We start from the raw sequence: 19,101 nt of genomic DNA, 5'->3' as shown, positions 1-19,101 counted from the left end.
GTTCCCCTGTCTTTCCAAAGGCCAATTCTGTGTGTGGTGGCACACACACACTCCTAAAGAATAGCAACTTGGGGAATTGCGTGATGCCTACTAGCATATTATCTGTGAGCTCTGGTACTTCATTTGTCTCTGGGCCTTCGGTTTTCCATTTATAAAGTGGGAGTATGTATAAATACTAGACTTAAAAAATAGAGCACCTAACTTTGTGCCTGGGGCATTTTTACATACACTGTTTCATCCAGTCTTCACAATGATCCCATGGGGGTCACTTTGTGCTATGGGGAATAGGACTTGCTCAAGTTCATATGATCCAGTAACACAGGAGTCTGGGAGTCAAATCCAGATCACTTGGCCACTATTTCCTTTGTACTGTCTCCTATCCTAGCAGGTCACTGAGAGAACCACACAAAGACATGTATTTAAAAGTGTTTTCAATTATAAAGCTCTATATGCCTTTGGTTTTAAGAATGCTAAGCAATTTGTTATATTAGAGATGAAGAAGATTAAGATTTTAACGGTGATGAATTAATTACCAGAGAACAGGTTACTTTTCTCTTAAGAGCACTATTATTGCCTGTACTTCAAAAGTTCTCAATTTAAATAATTAAATAGAAAATCATTCAATTTAAAAATGGGCAAAAGGTAGTTCTTCAAAGATAAATGAATGGCCAATAAGCACATGAGAAGATTCTTATCATTAGCCATCAAGGAAATGTAAATCAGAACAATGAGGTACCACTTCACACACCAAGATGGCTATAATTTAAAAAATAATAATAATACAAACACAAAAAATAACAGCAAGCATTGGTGAAGATGTAGAAAAACTGGAACTCTCCTATACTGCTCTAAAATGTGCAATCACTGTAGAAAGGAGTTTAGTAGTTTCTCAAATCATTAAACATAGTTACTGTAGGACACAGAATTATACTCCCTAGATACCCACCAAAGAGAACTGAAAACATATTTAAAAACTACACAAATGTTCACAGCTGCATTATTCATAATAGCTAAAAAGCAGAAACAACCCAATGTCCATCAACCAATGAATGGATAAAATGTGGTCTATTAAAGCAATGGAATATTACTGAAGGACTGAACGGTGCTACAACCTTGAAAATACTATGCTAAATGAAAGAAGCCAGTCACGCAAGACCACATACTGTATGATTCCATTTATATGAAATGTCCTAAATAGGCAAATCCATAGAGACAGGAAGTAGTTTAGTGGTTGCCTAAGGCTGGGGTGGTGGGGTGAGTTTCAAGGGTAACAACTAAAGGGTATAGGGCTTCTTCTTAGGGTTATGAAAATGTTCTACAATTGGCTGTAGTGATGGCTGCCCAACTCTGTAAATATAGTGAAAACCACTGAACTGTACACTTTAAACGACTGGATTGTATGGCATGTGAATTAATTTCAATAAAACCTTTTTTAAAAAAGTTCTCTAAGTTCACCATAAACTGCATTCTGCAATACAAAGCATTTATCGAAGTTTACTTTAAACCAAATGGATTTTTCTTATCACTGCCTAAAACAGTTAGGACTCTAATAATTCTGTAGCATTTGCAGTATAACCTCTGAATATCTTTCACAAGGACTGACTTAAAATTACATTTAATTTATGGACTTAAACGTACGAAATACAAATAGAGCTAATGCTAAGACTTTCAGTAAAAGGATACCTGGAGATCCATATATGGCATCATCATCCATCCACTTAATCAAAAAACCTAAGAGTCACTCCTGTTTCCTCCTTCCTTCAGCCCTGGTATCCATTCCATCAGCAGGAAGCTCTGTTTGTAAACTCCATAAGGGTAGAATTTTCTGTTTATTTACTGTGGAATCCCTGGTGCTTAGAACAGTACCTGACGCGTACAAGATGTTTAACGTTTGTTGAATAAACAAAAGAATTCATGCTCTCCTTGAAATCTATACCTTTGAAAGAAAAATAAATGTTAAATCCCTCACTTGGTAATTTGTTAATATATACACACTAATTTTTAAAAGTGTAGATGGTGGAAGTTTCATCTGCCATTCCAGTTGCTGAAAACAGATTAAGGCTAAATTCTCGAAGGGACACAGGTATGCCATGCTGCCAGAATATGTAGAAGTAGAACATAATAACTTTATTCAAGTATGTTCTTGTTACCTGACCCATGAATGTTTAAAGATATTTTATTTTATAAAAACTTACATCTGTAAGTAATGGACTGACCATAACAGAGGGCTTAACCTTGAATATGTGGTTAGGCTTAGGGGCCTACAGACCCCTAAGATTATACCCAAAATCTAACATGTGTATTGGCATGTGTGTCTTCCGGGGGAGAGTTCATAGTGTAATCAGATTCTCAAAGAAGCCTAGGACTGGAGAGGTTAAAAAGTTACTTAACTAGAAACAATCACAAAGTCTTTTAAACATGAATTTGTACAATAATAAAACCCAACAGCCCCATCTATGGGTAAGTCGTTATCGTTCAGGAGAAATGATGGCGACTACCAGAGGTCAGTGCATCTTATGAATGCTTGTGTTTAAATTTTCAGTGTCACTCTAGTGGGAACTTAATAACTATAGTATCACAGTTTTTTTTCTAGATAGATGCAAAAATTAGGAGACTGTTGATGAAATCTACTTACAGTACTTCAGCACCAAAAAATTGGGCAGTTATGCTGATATATGTATGTACAGTTCAACATTTGTCAGTCTTAAAATGCTTATTTATAGTGAAATCTATATAAAACCGTTAAAAACTTTTCTATTTACATTTTTTTAAAAAATGAAAAGAATTGCTTCCTTTGCCACAACTTGTCAAAACTGACCGTTACCCTCCCACCCTCTTACCCCTCACTCTACTTGTGACAGACAGTGATCACAAGACCCAAACATATTGCTTAAAACAAACTGTGTCCTAAAAAGGCAGAATGCTTAAAAACATTACATTTAGAACTGTAAATGAATTTTTTATACATTTCAAAGGGGGTTAAACAAAAGCATGTAAAAGTTATTTTCAAAGTCTCAGTCCAACACGAATGTGCAATTTCAATGTTAAGATAGCATCATATGAATAATTTTTCCTAAACATAGCTGAACATTTCCTTTGGGCCAGAAAATGTTTCTTTTCCTCTCCTTCACAATGAAACATTTTCTCTTAAGTTTTCTTAAAGGAGTGGGGAGGGGTGGGAGGTGGAAAGGGCAGGCAATCCTGGTTTACAGGAAATCTGTCAGAAAGAATATGGCCTGCTTTGAAATGTTTACATTTAAATAAATAGAAGGCAAGTGTGCTGCCTGGAGCACAAAGAAACAACAACACAATAAATTAGCATACAATTGGTGAGAATGTACAAGCCACCCAAAAAGCACTTCCCACTGGTTAGGGATCTGATTTCCACCATCTAACAAGGATTCTTTAATGCCAGTATTTTTCTAGTTATTTTATAAACTATAAACTGAGCAAATGTAAAATGTTAACCAATTCAACACTTCCAAGGATTTTCAAAAAACATAAAAGGTTTTTTAAAAAACTGTTCCTGACACACCTTTTCAAAATACAAACTATTCACATTCTCCTTCTCTGATGGTGTTTTGCTCAGTAGAAACCAGTTGAGGAACATTCACAGGAAAAGTCTCTTTCCACTGCATGACAAACTTTTCCATCAGGTGTGGTCCAACAGAGAAAGAATGTCAGGTCTTCTGTCACTTGTAGATGTGCATCTTTTTCTTTTTCTTTTTTTTTTTTTTTCTTTTCCTTTTTTTAAAAAAAGTACATTCCCCTGTGAGTTTTATCTTGTTTTAAAATGCTGCTCCTGCAGCAATTCTTGTTGAAACACTGCTATTTTGGGGTCCACAGCCTAAGCCTGGGCAAAGTGCTCTCATTAGACATCAAAAATCAAGGGCTTCCCTGGACACTTGGTAACCAAGTAGGTTTTAAAGTGCACTCCTATTTCCAAAACACTTAGGACCGTTCAGCAGAACTCTGAGAGGGGCTGGGCTCGGTTCCATCCTCTGTGCTACTGTCAATGTCTTGCTCCATTGCGGTCTCATCATCATCCAACTGCTGGCTAGTGAAGTTGTTTAGCTCAAGAAGCCCACTGGGCTCTACAACCACGTTGGAACTGGAGTGACAAGGAATAGCATACTGGGGAATGGCCTGGAAGAGAAGACACGGAAAAGGGCTTTATGGTAAGAAAAAGAAACACGAAAGGATTCCCCCAACACTAAGGAAGGAAACAAGAAAACTGACATTTATCGGACAACTACTACACGCCAGGCACTGTGCTAGGTGCTTTAACACATAATGTTCTACTAAATCCCCATAACACTCTTAAGAAAAGTATTATTCCCATTTTACAAATGAGGAAACTAAGAGAGTGACTTAATCAAGGTCACACAACTGGTCAAAGTTAAAGTACCAGGATTCAAGTCCAAGTTCTACAACTTAAAATGATCTTTCCACTTTCTGATGGCACCTCTTCTAATAGAGGAGGCTGAAGTCTGTGCCTAATTCAAGAGAGAGAGAGACTTTAAAGGACATTTTCCTTTGATCATTAAGCAAATTTTAAAGGTAAATGTAGTCAGACTTCACCCATTATTATCTGTAAGATAAATGGTTAATTTGCTGACACCACAATATATTTTGAACCTTTCAGTAACCTTCAGTAACCATTTGGTAGCTCAAACGGGAAGTTATTTATTTGGGTCAATACTAATACTCTTTTTTGAGTAGACAAAAGGCAAAACTGTCTTTTAAATAATAAAAATACCAGCAGGCAAACACATATTATGGCCATATTGCCTTGTCAGGTTCTTCTTTCTCATCTTTATCAGACACCTTTTAAAAAGGTCTATCAGTTCACATCATACCCCTGCTTCAAGTTCTACAACTGTTTCCTATCGTACTTGCTATAAAATCAAACTCCTTACCATGACTCCAGGTTTATGCCAAACTCACTTATACCTTGGACCTTTGCAGTTGTTCTTCCCCTCTTCCTCTAATACTTTTTCTCCATAGCTCTGCATGGTTGGTTCCATCCTATCACTTGCATCTTAGCTCAAAAACTTAGGGTAAAAGGCTTTGAGAAGCCTTCCTTCTATGAGTATGAAACTGGATCACTGGGTAGATCCCATCCCTACTACTATTATATTGTTACTTCTTGGTTGCATTTACCATGTTTGTTATTTTTTTTCTTACCCTTAGAATGTAAGCTCCATGAGAGTATATACTACAGCACAGATCTTGAATATCTTTTTTCATTACTTGATGCATAGAGCTCTGAACAGGGCCTGTCACGCATCAGATGCTCAATAAACATTTGCTAAATGAATGAACCTATCTTTAACATTAAAAGTCCCAGGGCAAAGTTGAATATTAGGAAATATACCTGATCAAAACAATCTTCTACTAGGGGGAGGATATAAATATAATTTTAATACTATCAAGAAAATGTTGCAAGATGCCAGGACACTGAATCTAGGGTAGTGGAGTTTTCTGTTATTTGTTTTCCTCTCACTCTTCCATATAGTTCATCACCGTGAAGAAACCCTAGGTGGAGTCAGGAGGCTTGGATTTTAGTTCAGCTCTGGCTCAGACTTGCTGTGGACCTCTGAATAAGTCACTTTACCTCATTGGGCTTTCATCTCACATAAAATTAGAGAAGATATACTCTAAAAGATCCACAAGGTTCTAAAATTCTATGAGTTCCACATATATAGACCCCTTCAGAATAGAAGATATATTTGTCTTATTTACTCTGGTCTCTGCATCTAGCACAGTGCCTAGAACACAGAGGTTAAATAATACATGTGGTATGAATGAATGAATGAACAAACAAATGAATGAAATGCAGATTGTCTGCCTACAAAGAACAATGCTTTTCATTCAAAGCATTTATTATTAAACATGCTGAATTCTCATAAAATATTTTTCAAGGAATCAAAAGCACTTCTGCAGGCTTCTTTCATTCATCCTCATACTATTTTACTGAATCTGTTATATCAGTACTTCCAAGTACTTCCAGTCAAAGCTAAGCGTAACTAGTAAGATCTGAAAATATCCTAACAACATATTCATGATGATAATAGTAACAGGAGCTATGTTTATTGAGTGTTCTTCTGTGTCAAACACTTAACTGACTGCATTCCATACAGTTTCCCACAAAATCCTTAAAACAACCCTTTGAGGCATTTCATTCCCTATGAAATGGAGATACAGAGGTGAACTCTGCTGCGCCAAACCACAATGCTGGGAAGGAGATGTACAGGTGAAACTTAAATCCGGGTGTTTCTGACAACAAAAGCTCAGTTCCTAACCATCACAAAGCCCTTCCCTCTGACATGGCCACCTAGCATATGGTATACACTGAAAGTTAGTTCTGAGTTCTGTAGAGAGCCTACTCGTTAGATACTACCCTTGATATATGAAGCAAAGTACTTTTCAGCCCTGTACATAAAGTGCAGAAAATAATTTCCAAATAAGTTATCCCAAATTATTGGTATTTAATTTTACCAATTTAAACCACCAGGAGCCACAGAAAATTTTAGTAAAATGGTAATAGCTACCATTTATTGGGCAATCATTAAGAGCCAGGTACTGTGCTAGGTGCTTCATCTCAATTTTGTGTAATCCTCCCATCAATCACATAAAGTAGGCATTCCTTATTCCCATTTTTACTGATGAGGAAACTAAGGCATAGTGAGGTTAAACAGCCCTGCCCAAAGTCACACAGTGAACAGCAAAGCTAGGAACCCATTCCTTTTCCACTTCTTTAGGGGGTAAAAAAAAAAACACAAATCCCTCTGTCAAGAATTACCTAATTTGCTAACAATTGTTTTTACAGAGAGGAACAAATCATTTAATAATCCAATGGTCAGTTTTATTTGCCTTTAAACATTTTTTCCACACTTATTTATATCGTACTTGGATGAATATGGGTTAATTTGCATTCTCTCATAGCCTGGCATCAGGGTAAAAGGAAAGTTTACCACAGAAACTTCCAAGTCACACAACAATGAATCTATGGTAAATCTTAGATTATCCACATTTCAATGAATCCAAATTCTCCATTAACTAACAAGAGCTAACAAGAGCTGATAACGTTCCAAGCCATCTATCAGCTTAGCCAAAAAAGAAAAAAAAAAAAAAAAAAGACAAGTGTCAAGAAAAAAAACCCGATACATCGCAAGGAGAAAGAGAAGTAAAACACAACTTCTAAAGGCTGGTCTGGACTCCATAATTCTGTAGTCTTGATCTATTATTATGCATGATGACAGATGAGTTTTAGAATGAAGGGAATGTGAGGCATAGAAGATCTACTGCCAATGAATAATTCATTATGTTCACTAGCCTGTACTTACCAAGGCAGGACAGTAACCATAAACAAGATTTTTCAACAATGATTGAAATAAAAAGCAAAGCTTTATGGTTAATCCCAAATTAAATATAAAATTAAATTATGTAGAAACATTTTCTTTTTTTTTCTTTTTTCTTTTTTTTTAAGATTTTATTTATTTATTCATGAGAGACACAGAGAGAGGCAGAGACATGGGCAGAGGGAGAGGCAGGCAGGGAGCCTGATGTGGGACTCGATCCCAGGACTCCAGGATCACGCCCTGGGCTGAAGGCAGACGCTCAACCGCTGAGCCACCCAGGTGTCCCTAGAACATTTTCTTAAAACATGTTTCTCCAGACACTGTAGTTAATTAAGGTTAAAGTGTCCTGAAAACCATAAATCTGGATCAAGATAAAGAACTGTGTTTTTCCAAAGAAAGGGTCCCTGAAATTAACTTGAAATAAAAGTATAATCCAGTTATATCCCAGGAGTTTTTGAGCAAAGACCAGGGAGTTTGACCCCAACAAGTTGCTGATTTTCTGGGTTGACTTACTGAGTTAACATTGGCAAGCATGTCTTGCATCTATAAATCAAGCTGGTTTTTGGGCTCAGGGCCCTTAATTGCCTCTAAGGGGTGCTGTGTGATATCATCCACCAATTTTCTAAGATTCTCTTCCAGAAAATATAAATGTGTATATTTGTAATAGATGTAAACCAAATCTGTCAAATGCCATCTCAAAAATAATTGCTGTATTTTGTCATCTTGGATTGACTCTTCCTATGACATCCCCAATCATGCCAAACCCACAACCCCCAAGATGCCCAATGCGTTTCATGTTCCTTCCAATTCTTACCTGGATGATAATTTCTGCTGGGCTCTCTTCAGCTTTCTTTTGGCCTACATTCTGAATACGCATGAACTGGCCTGTCGTAGGCACTCCTGGTGCATCGATTTTCCTTGTCGTTAAGGGAGGGCCAACAGCAGATGGACTTGAACAGGACTCTCTACATTTCTGTTGCTGGGGAGTGGAATTCGCCATCCCTGCCACCACCACGTGGGCGGAGGGTAATGATCCTGCTTCACCAGTGAGCATACTAGTGGCAAGAGCCTTCTTTGGGGGATCCACTACCATATGCTCTACATTTGTATCAATCTGAGCTTCCATCAAAGACATTTTCAAAATGTCTGACACTGCTGTCTTCTCAGAGGCCTGAATGGGAGATATGCTTGTAACTGGTGATGTCAGCTTAGGCACAGAACTGCCACCAGTTATCTTTGTAACTGTGGGAGGCTGGCGCCCCTCAAAAGTTATCTTTGTAACAGAGGATCCTTGGGTTATAATTGGCTGCTCCACCTGAAAACAAATTGGGGTTGTGTGTGTTACAGCTACATCTCTGAGAAAATCTATCAAACACCCCAGATAATATGGCAAAAGAAACATTTGTGCTGTATACTAGGAAGACATTCTGAATGAAGCTTGGTGTTTTAAAAGAGGGCTGGATGGGAAAGTATCTGGTTATTTTTAAGAAACCTAGGGAAAAAGGAGGGGTAAAAAGAACCTTTGTCTAGCCAGCCAAGGTTCGTAGCAGTAAAGGGAAAAAAAGTCACAGCAGCCTTGTTTTCCTTTGGGATGTATATCCCCACAGAGTATACCTTCAACCCGTTCTCAAATTATTCATATCTTCAGTTTTTAAAAATAAAAAGGATTTTCAATTTTTTGCTTTAAAATGCATCTATACAAATATATTCTCTATATATGTATTTATAATATACACATACATACATATACATCACTCCAAAGCCACTGGTTTTCCCTAATATTTTTCTTTTGGATATCCAGATAATTCCTCTGCAATCTAGAAGATAAATCTAGAAGGCAAATTTATTAACTAGATGATGTAAACTACGAAGGAAGATGTTCAATGAAGCTTTTTAAAAGACTGTAATTTACTTAGCATTACTGCCACAATATGAGAGTTTACAAGCATGGAAAAAATATTTTATATCTAAAAATTACAAATAACTTAGGGATCTTGCTTCTATGCACTGCTGATAATGCTGAAGTGATTTTGTTAAAAACTGCCTAGAAAATCAAGTTCTGAGTGCTATGCTTTTTTTTTTTTCTTCCTATGTTAATGCGTGCATTTCTTCCCTAATGACACCTTCTGATGGGGTAAAGTAATACCAGAATAAATGAGGCTTTTGAGTTTCCTCTTGCCAGGAGAAAGCACTGCTAATCACGATCAGGTCGTGATGTTCTCATTTTTTCCGTGAACAGAGAAGTTTAACTTTGCATGCTACCAATATTCCGTTACCTGGCTTGCCGGCTGTTTCTCTGATGAGGCTGGGAGCGGCATTTGGCTCTGGGGGGTTTGGGGTTGCACGTAGATTTTTGGTTGGTTCGGAGCCTGCTGCAGTTTAGGGAGCTGCTGCGTGGTTTTCACTGCGAGCACCTGTACTACAGTTTGCGGGGGCTGTGCCATTAAGGTAGGAAGCTGCCTGTCTTTGGCCACCATGGGATGCTGTGTGTGCTGTACATCTGGCTTGGGCTGTGCTTGTTCTTGCTGGAGAGGGGTGAGTTTTTGATGCCTGATGGAAAGCTGGGGCATTTGCGGGAGTTTGTGCTGGAGCTGGTCTGCCTGCAGGTGGATGGTCTGCTTCTGTTTAGTCTGGAAGCACTGCAGAGTTTTCACTTGCAGCTGAGTCTGTTCCAGCTGGGGCTGGCTAAGTTTCTGCTGCTTAGCTGACTGTGACTGAGTCAGGGCAGATCGGTAAAACAGACCTGTCTGAGGGTCTAAAGTGTCCATCTCTTCAACCTCGCCCTCCTCAGTTCCAAGTTCCTCGCTGTGTTTGGTAAAAGCAGTGTGACTGCTTAATGCCTAAGTAAAAAAGGCACAAAGTAAGAATGAAATAAGAAAAAACACCTACATTGCTACATTTTCCTCAAACTGGAAAAGACCTGGTTATGAGATTTATTCAAAATTTTTCAGAAGGAAGAGACTAAAAAGACCAAGAAATCTCAAGTTTTCTAAATCTAAAGGGTCCCTTAGATTGAGACTCTTATAATTTCAATTCTTGGAGATTAAGTACTAGAAAAACTAATCTACTCACTGCTATAAGAAAAGTCCTAGAGGGCCCAGAATTTATAGGTAGGAGGAATAAGGCTGCCCTGCAAGCACAGCCCAACACAGGAAAAGAAGAGGCTAGGCTCTCTGGCTCAGGACACAGCTCTCTCACCTGGTCATCAGAGATGTTCACCTGTCCAAAGAAAAGAATGCTGCAACCCAGGAATGAGGTGTCCAGGGAAAAGCCAATGTTCAGAGAAGGCCACTCTGGCCATGTCTATGTCCAATGCTGCCCAGAAGGGAAGAGCTGGTATCTGAGGGATAAACTGATCCGGATCCCCACAGAGGGCCTCTCTACTAGAGTGGAAATGATTATCAGGCTTCACCAAGGCCTGTGTGAACAACCCTCTGCACTAGTTTTCCTCGCCCGTTTGATCATAATTCTGGGCCCACTGTGCAACAGTATCCCAGAGACTCGGCTGCCAGGAGGGAAGGAGACTAGGGGAGGGTACAAGAACACTCCTGTCCCTGGGAAGGGAGACTGTTCCAGTGTTGGGAGGAGGCATCGATCTTGAGTGACATGGTTAGGGCCAGCCTGTTTGACTTCTCTGGGTGTCTTGAGAAAGCTCAATCTCAGGACCTACCAGCATCCAAGCTGAGATAGAATTCCTAGCTAAACCTCTGGCTACCTAGCTTCCCTCAGTGACATAAAATAAACCCCAACCCCATCCTTCCCGCTTCCTTGTCATGATATTCCCTCATTCTAAACTTTAAAACTTGGAGATTCAACTGAAACCCTCCTCATCTCATAATGACCTTGCACATATAGATTTGTAATTCAACAATTTCTTTATTGCCATTCAGGTTAGTTTGCTTACCATCAGGATTAACTGCTACCAGTCAAACGATGGTGATTTATGTGACAACTAATGATAAGTCATGCTTTCATCTGGCACCTATGATATCACTTTGTATAGAGGCAGGATGCTTTGGATTTAAATCCTGGTTCTGCCACCCAGAATAATTTACTTAACTTCTGTGTGCATGAGTTTCCTCATTTGTAAGAGGGATAATATACCCACCTTGTAGATCATAGGGAGAATTAAACAAATTAATGTAAAGCTCAAAGCACAGTATCTGACACAAAAATCAGCTTATCAACATATTCTTTTCTTTTCCTCATTGCCCCTGGTACCAGATTTTCTGGTTTGTATTAACTCATTCTCCTTTCTCACTGAGTCTCTTCCTTCTTAATTGGACATATATAGTAAAAGAAGTGAGATATTTATACCTACTTATAATATTTCCCATGAGAATGCATTATAAAAGCAAAAAGCCCAGCAACAAACAGCTAACAAGCCAACTTCTATTTCATTTAAAAATTTCACCTCAGTAACAAATACTTCTGTAGCAACAAAATATATAGAAACAGTGACCAATTCTGAAGTCATAGATTGATCTAGATAGCCCCATCCTTTTGAAATGTTCCAAGTTTACAGAAGATCCAAGAATACTGTTTCTTAATTACTTTTTAGTGTTAAGACTCTCAATTCATTTCCTCTACTCAGTCCTCACATATGAAAGAACTACATAAACAGCTCTTCAATTCAGTTATTTCCTCTCTTAGATGAAACTAAATCTTATTTAGAGAAGGAAGCAGTTACAGAAGGTAGGGAGAAAAAGAAGAGATACAACCTGCTGCATAATGTGGGTGATTGCTCCAGGGGAAGATGCCGGGATGGACTTCACCACCACTGAAGTCTGTGTTGCAGTCTGTGACTGAGCCACATGCTGGAGCAGGGTCCGCTGGGGCTGGGAGGGCTGTTGGGGCTGGGAGCGATGGCTGACTGAAAATAGAGGAGGTGATGATATTTCTCCAGAAATCACCACAGCATCTGTAACCAGTAGTCATTTTAAACAAATGTCTGTGAGATTGCATCACAGAGAGAAAATGTGGTACTGTGAACTAGGAGGCAGAAGACCAGAGTCTGCCCATCTATAAGCTGTGTGACTCTGAGAAAGTCACTTATCTTCTCTGAGACTCTGTATTCTCATCTGTAAAACGGGAATAACAGAGCTATTATAAGGATGAGATGAGAAATGTGGAAGCACCATGAAATGGTGCTTAATTTCTTCAATGACCTTTACCCCATTAAGGTAACAAAACAATAACGAATTTCAGTAATCAAATCCCAGACTAAAATCTTTAAGGATACTAAGATAATACTTTAATTTATTGGTTCCAGTTCCAAATGCAATACAAAACCCAGAAGCATTCATTCTTTTACATGAAGTGACACTGTCTTGCAGCCTTATAGCTCCTAAAGATGTAAGAGGTCAAGATGATACTGCACAAAAAACTGGATCAAGAGTTTTTTGGGGTTTTTTTTTTTTTTTTTTTTTTGGATCAAGAGTTATACCTGGATTTTGTCCCACTCTGCCACCAACCAGTTAGGGGAATTTAAAGAGGTCATTTAAATTCTATTAGTCTCTAAACTGGGAGGTTTTATTTTTGTTTGCTTGATTTTTTTTAAATGAGATAATAAAAAAATTTTTTTTAGAAGAGGATCAAATGAAGTAACAGACTGAAAATGGTCTTTAAATTGCTAACTCTTATAAAGTAAACAAAAGAACAGAAAAATCAGAAATTTAGCTCATCTGACATAAATGGGTAAGAATATAGTGAAATATGAAAACCACCCCAATTTCTTATTCTTTTGCTACAAAAGTCCAAAGGAATGCACTAGATATTTATATTGATGCATATATGTAAAATTATACATCTACATTGATGCCAAAGTCTCTTTTACCAGCCTCAACTTCAACTTTTTAAACAGTAAAACACTCACCACTTCTTATTCTACAGTCTTAAAAATGCTTATGGTTACTGGGAAACGAGCTTACTGAATCAAGAACAGAGTAAAACTACTCTGTAAAATTAGCTAAGGATTTCGAGAATATAAAAATTATCTTAATAATTCATGATTCTAATGCTCAAATATTTTGATTCAATTTCAAGTAGTTCCATATTCAGAAAAATCATAGTGAAATGTCCATGGATAAGATGATCACTACAGAAATCAATGTCAGAGTACCACTTAGGTATTATAAGTACAGACCTACAACTATCCAGTGAAATATAAATAAGCTTTATTTATTTTTATAACTCATCCTGTCTATATTCACACAGTTTTTCTATTGTTCTTTTACATATGCCTACATGTGATATAAGACACTGCCTATAATCTATAGGCAATATCACTGGTATAAATTTACTGCAGACTGCATTTCATAGTATGTTTTATATGCATATTTTAAATAAGAGTTAAATGAAATCTTTCATATGTGTTCAACCAAACTGAAAAAAAGGGAGTCAGTGTTTATATTAAAACTACTGAAATAATTTATAAGGTGACTGAGTAGGAGAAAAAACAAATCATACTAATATTAAAATTAAACAAGCAAATTAATGAAGTTTTTTTACTGACAGAAGCATCATCAGAAATGAATATTTGAAAAATAAACAATAAAGATAATTTTTCGTGAAATTATCAGATTATATGGAACATTTCTGCTGCCCTACTAATTTTCATAATTAGGACATTAAACTTTTTATTAAGAAATGGATTTAATAGAAAATCAACTAAAATCATTTAAGAATAATCCTCATTCAAGATACTATAAATCTCTTCTTAGTAATTACCCAGTGTGCAGGAAAGTCAGAGAAAACTAACATCTACTGCAGGATAATACAAGAGATCAGGGCCAGAAAGCTGGGTCTGAAGTCAAAGAAAATGCTTAATGTGGCTGAGGATATGATGGGGAGGAGATTATGGAAGGAGGTCACAGAGTGAATATTTAGAAAACAGTTGAAGTGACCTCAACTGGGCCATTATTAACAGCATAAAAGTCACTTATTTCTTTAACAGTTCTTATTTTTTCCAATGTCAAACTGCTTATTTCTGAGAAAGAATCCCACTATCTTGCAAAAGGAGTCTCCTTTTCACTGACTGGAGCTTACCTTTCCTCTACCAGATCAGAGTAGAGCGCATCCATTTAAGTGGTTCCCCCCAAAACAACAATATTTTACCTTCAGTTATACTACAAATGGATGCACACCACTTACCTAGAAGGGGAAAAGCAACCTCTGTCCCCTCATCAGTCCGCTCTGAAAAGGATAAGTAAGGGAAGAAATCATAGGTCTTTTCCTCTATTTACCATTTGATAATGTAGTCTATCCCCAGAGGTTAATACTGATTTCCCCAATATACTGCTCTCTGCTTTATTTAGCTTTCTGCTAACTATCTCTAAAGAAAGATACTACATGGTTTTCCATAGTCTTTAACTGGATTTTCCCTTCTGGCAATTTTAACCCATTAATCTAAAATATTTCCTAAAATGATACCAAATACTTCCTTTTCTGCTTTGGTATTTATATCCTTTAAATATATGTAATTTTATGTTCTCTTTTAATCACTGCTTAAGAAAACTTAAAACAGGTGTTCTTGACATACTGCCTCTTAAGTAAGTCATCTCTCCTAACCCACATTAATACTAATATTAACTCACATTACTATCCTCTGAACTATTTCAAATCTCAAGGTAATGCAGTGTCCATGCCGGAAAGCAGTATTCCAGGTGTGGTCTCATCAGAATATGAGAGAAAGAATATTATCCTTCCTGCTCCACTTTTCTATCTATGCCATCCAAAATCTCATTAAAGTTTCGCTGCCAGGCCATTTTAAACAAATAATTTGCTTTCCACCAGAACTCCTAAGTATTTACATAGATTTCAAGTTTTCCACATTTTTTTTCTTTGCATTAAAAAAGGTATTGGGTTTTATACCTACCTTCTCCCTTGACCCACCTCCCCTCCCCTAAAACTAAAAAAAATTCGATGCATCAAAATATTTATTCTCTACAACTGTCACTCTATATTCACAGACATCATTTATGGCCAACTTGCAATTTTTTATTACTTGCAGTTTGCAACAACTCATTTATTTTTTTTCCCCCTTGTCATTAAAGACAGGGTATAAGTCCCAAGGACAACGTGAATTTGCTCTCAGAGCAAACTGGAAAAGATTTACAAATATAAAAACTATATTCTCCCCCAAATAATCATCCCAACAAATCCAAAAACGTAGCTCTCCTACCTTAATACTACTTTTTAAAAGGACACCTACCAGTAGTGATGTATTCAGCAACTAGTTCTGACTCTACCACAGCAATGGATGGACTCTCAGGAGAATGTCTCTTTTCCTGGGTCATCTGAATAGGCACTGCCATTTGACTCAAGTCAATAGTGGGTTGTCTTGGTTTAGATTCCAATTTTTCCTTTACTGCATAAAAAAGTCAGGGGAAAAGTTAACTTTTATTACAAACAAGTATCAAAACCAGAGTTGTCCATGGGAATAATGAGCCAGACCTCTGGGGTGCCACACTGGCAGTGACTAAGGAGACAGTGAATTGAAAAGAAAAAAGCAGACTGCTATGTATGGTTGTAGGGTACACAACTTGTGCAACCATACCTAGCAGCCTAGCAAGAAGGACTCATGCAATCAGACTAAAATTACTCCCCCTACTATGACTAGGCCAAACAATCTGTTTCCCTTGTACACACTCCTCTTAGAACATTTCCTTTAGCCTTCTTGAAGGTAGTCCCTGGTATTCTTGAGTTCACCAACCTGAAAACAAAGGGTGAATAAGCAGTGTACACCATGATTTGCTCTAGGGCATACCTACCCAGAATAGCACAATACAATGACCAGTTTAATTTGATCTATTAAAAATTCAAGATAATCTCCAAAGAAATGCTACCAAGTCTTCAACAACTCTTAAAGAATAAAAATTTTCAGTGTTAGAAAAAAATGACCTCTATTCCTATAAAAATGTTTTATGGAATGGTCTGGAAACAAGAATGGATTCCATGGATGAAATTTACTTCTCTCATCACTTTCTATAATAGCTACTCATTCAGTTTCTACCTTCTATAAGACATTAATGGAAATGGCTCAGTATGTCAAAGACAAGGAGCTAAGGAAGTGCCGAAGGCCAAAAATAACACCAATATAAAGATTATCCAAAGATATTAAATGCCAGTATTCTTTGGCTAGTGTAAAGTGGATGTTACAATACATAGTTACCAGTAATTAAGTCTACTGAATGATCATGCAGATCATTCCCCCAAAGCGTATAATGTGATAAAATCAGACTAATCATTTAAACAAAGAAAGCAAAACAAAACCAAAATAATACCATAGTCATCCCACAAGTAGAGAGGACACTGAATTAGGAATCAAAAGATATGGAGTCTCACTCTGCCACTAGCCAATTAGGTAACCTCTCTGGATCTCAGTTTATTTATGCATAAAATGAAAGGGTTGGATGAGATCATTGCTAAGGTCCCTTAAATAACCTAACAATCTCTGACTTACTGTAACAAGAAAGTTACACAGGTTTTGCCTAGTTTCCTGAAGATATTTATTAGTAACCAGAAATACTGATAGGATCTTGTTAAATGAGGATGGCTTTGCATGGAAGCTCAACTGGTTAAATTATACAATGAAATATAAAGATAAAACAAATTAAAGTGCTAGCAAGGGCCATTAATGGTGTTATGTCCACAAAACTGCCCCACCAATATCAAGGAGGATGGTAGGGGCCTTTCAATCTACCTTCTACTTCTCTTACATAGAACTGGCAGCTATACTACATCCTTGTGCTTAGAAATGATGGAAACTACTCCCTTCTTGTGACAAAAAGCTATAGGATTTCCATTTTAAGCAGGAGACAAGAAAAGAAAGAGCTCTGCCATTTTTTTCTTCCTGACTAATCTATCCTTCAGTACTCCTGGGCACATCTTATCCAACTGACAAGTAGACAGACTGCAGCAATGATTATAGACCAGTCCAGAGGGGGGAAATGTGCTCAAATAATAACAAAGAAAATATAACAGTGGTAGTATTTTAGCACAACCCATCTCTAGAGAAAACATGCTTCATTCAGTTGAGCATGTGAATTCATACCTGTTGTCTGTTGGAGTTCTAACAGAGCTTTGATTGTTGAAGTAGCTGATTGTGATTCACTGGATACATCCTGATAAATTATGGTGGGGCTAGTCTCCATTGCAATCTCATGTTCTGACCAATCCTGACGCCGGGAAGCAATTACATGAACTACAGGCTGGGAATCTGTTTTATATTAGTTAAAAAAAAAAAAACCCTATAAACAAAGTTTCTCTTAAAAAAAAAACAATTTGTTTTTTTTTTTTTTTAATCTTTGTATTTACTGTAAACTTCATGCTTTATCTCCCCAAGAAGACTGTAAGCTCCCAGAGGGCATATGTCTGTATTCACTTACTCATTCACTCATACACTGATTCAACAAACTAGGCATCTATCTGCAGGAGTCTACATTTGGCACTGAGACTATAAAGGAACTTACAGAATTATAAGAGGATGCTCAAGAAGCACACAATCTGGTTGGGGAGACAGACATGTAAAAAGACAAATTACAATTCAATGTGATAATTACTATAATAAATAGGTGTGCACTTGTGTAAGTAGATGCATGTTTGTGTATAGTTAAGAACAAAATGCTGTAGGAGTCTTATTTTCCCCAATGCACCTGAAAATGTGTTCTGTATTACAACCTGAGCATCCAGTCAACACTTATTGATGGCTGCATTACTGAAAAGAAATCCTGCCCACCACCAACAAGAATGAGCAGATGACCTAGAAGCAAGCTGATACAATAGGACAAGTATAACATTTGGAGTTCGAAATCTTAGGTGACAGCCACAGCTCCATCAATTACTTGCAATTTGAGTCTCTGGGTTTTAGTGCCAATATTTCTAAAATGACAATGATAAAATTAACTCTGCCTCACAGGATTTCTGAGGATATAATGAAATAATATATGTAAAAGAGCTCCATAAACTATGAAGGACAGTAGAAATGTTATTGTTGTTGTAGCCTAAAAGTTCTTGATTCTGAGACTTTTTGTTAGTTCTGAAATAAATCATAGCCCTAACTCAAGGCTTATTATATTTATGCTATAAAAGGAGGCATATAAATACTAAATATGCATCAAATCAAGCAACAAATTACTGAGTTTTCCTTCTACAGAAAAAGCAGGTTGGATTAGATGATTGTTAAATTCCTAAACTCCTTTGCAGAATACCACACAGGACAAAAATTATGTCAGATATGAAAGCACAATCCCCACTCCGAAGTTTAAATTACAATGGAGGAGACATAAAATAAACATACAAATAGCTTTGTATTCCTAAGTAAAATCAAATGACTAGTGCAACAACAAGACAAATATATAGAAAGACTGCTTTGATTTGGATTAGTCAGTGAGAGCATTACAGAAGAATGAAAAGAATTCCTGTAGCCCCCCCAAAACAAGAATATATTCAACATAAATTCACCCTTCTTTGAACCTTATACTTTTGAAAACCACAAAGTTGTCCAAAAAAAGTTGGAGCAGGCAAAATGACTCTTAAAACAAAAACAAAAATAAACCAGCCTTCCTAAAGAAAAGAAAATCAATATACAATAGATCTGGAATTTTTAATTACCATTAATAAACTGTATTCCCCATTCCCCAAACACCCAATAGAATATATGCCACACCAGGGATGTATAATTTCCATTAAACTTCTCCACAAAGTCTAGAAGACTGTGGGACACTACCCTGTAATA

The 19,101-nt window shown here is 37.1% G+C and overlaps 1 protein-coding gene across 10 annotated transcripts in view; it reads right to left on the bottom strand.

The window, feature by feature from the left end:
- Positions 1-2,104: 2,104 nt before the first annotated feature.
- EMSY (EMSY transcriptional repressor, BRCA2 interacting) overlaps positions 2,105-19,101 on the bottom strand; it is a 91,573-nt gene continuing 74,576 nt past the window's right edge. For 4 of the 10 annotated variants that reach the window (XM_026010441.2, XM_026010442.2, XM_072725955.1 and 1 more), the window contains 7 exons: positions 17,419-17,583; positions 15,577-15,732; positions 14,517-14,558; positions 12,086-12,237; positions 9,641-10,204; positions 8,179-8,679; positions 2,105-4,146 (listed from right to left, as the gene is read on the bottom strand). In XM_026010441.2, the coding sequence (XP_025866226.1) occupies positions 3,952-4,146; positions 8,179-8,679; positions 9,641-10,204; positions 12,086-12,237; positions 14,517-14,558; positions 15,577-15,732; positions 17,419-17,583 (1,775 nt within the window). In that variant the 3' untranslated portion in view covers positions 2,105-3,951. Of the gene's footprint in view, positions 4,147-8,178; positions 8,680-9,640; positions 10,205-12,085; positions 12,286-14,516; positions 14,559-15,576; positions 15,733-17,418; positions 17,584-19,101 lie in introns of all 10 variants that reach the window. The other 6 variants (XM_072725954.1, XM_072725957.1, XM_026010443.2 and 3 more) reach the window with 4 other exon arrangements.

The sequence above is a fragment of the Vulpes vulpes genome, chromosome 11, assembly GCF_048418805.1.
Source record: "Vulpes vulpes isolate BD-2025 chromosome 11, VulVul3, whole genome shotgun sequence".
Lineage (NCBI taxonomy): Eukaryota > Metazoa > Chordata > Mammalia > Carnivora > Canidae > Vulpes > Vulpes vulpes.
The sequence above is the reverse complement of the archived record's forward strand: the minus strand, read 5'-3'. Positions and strand labels throughout refer to the sequence as shown.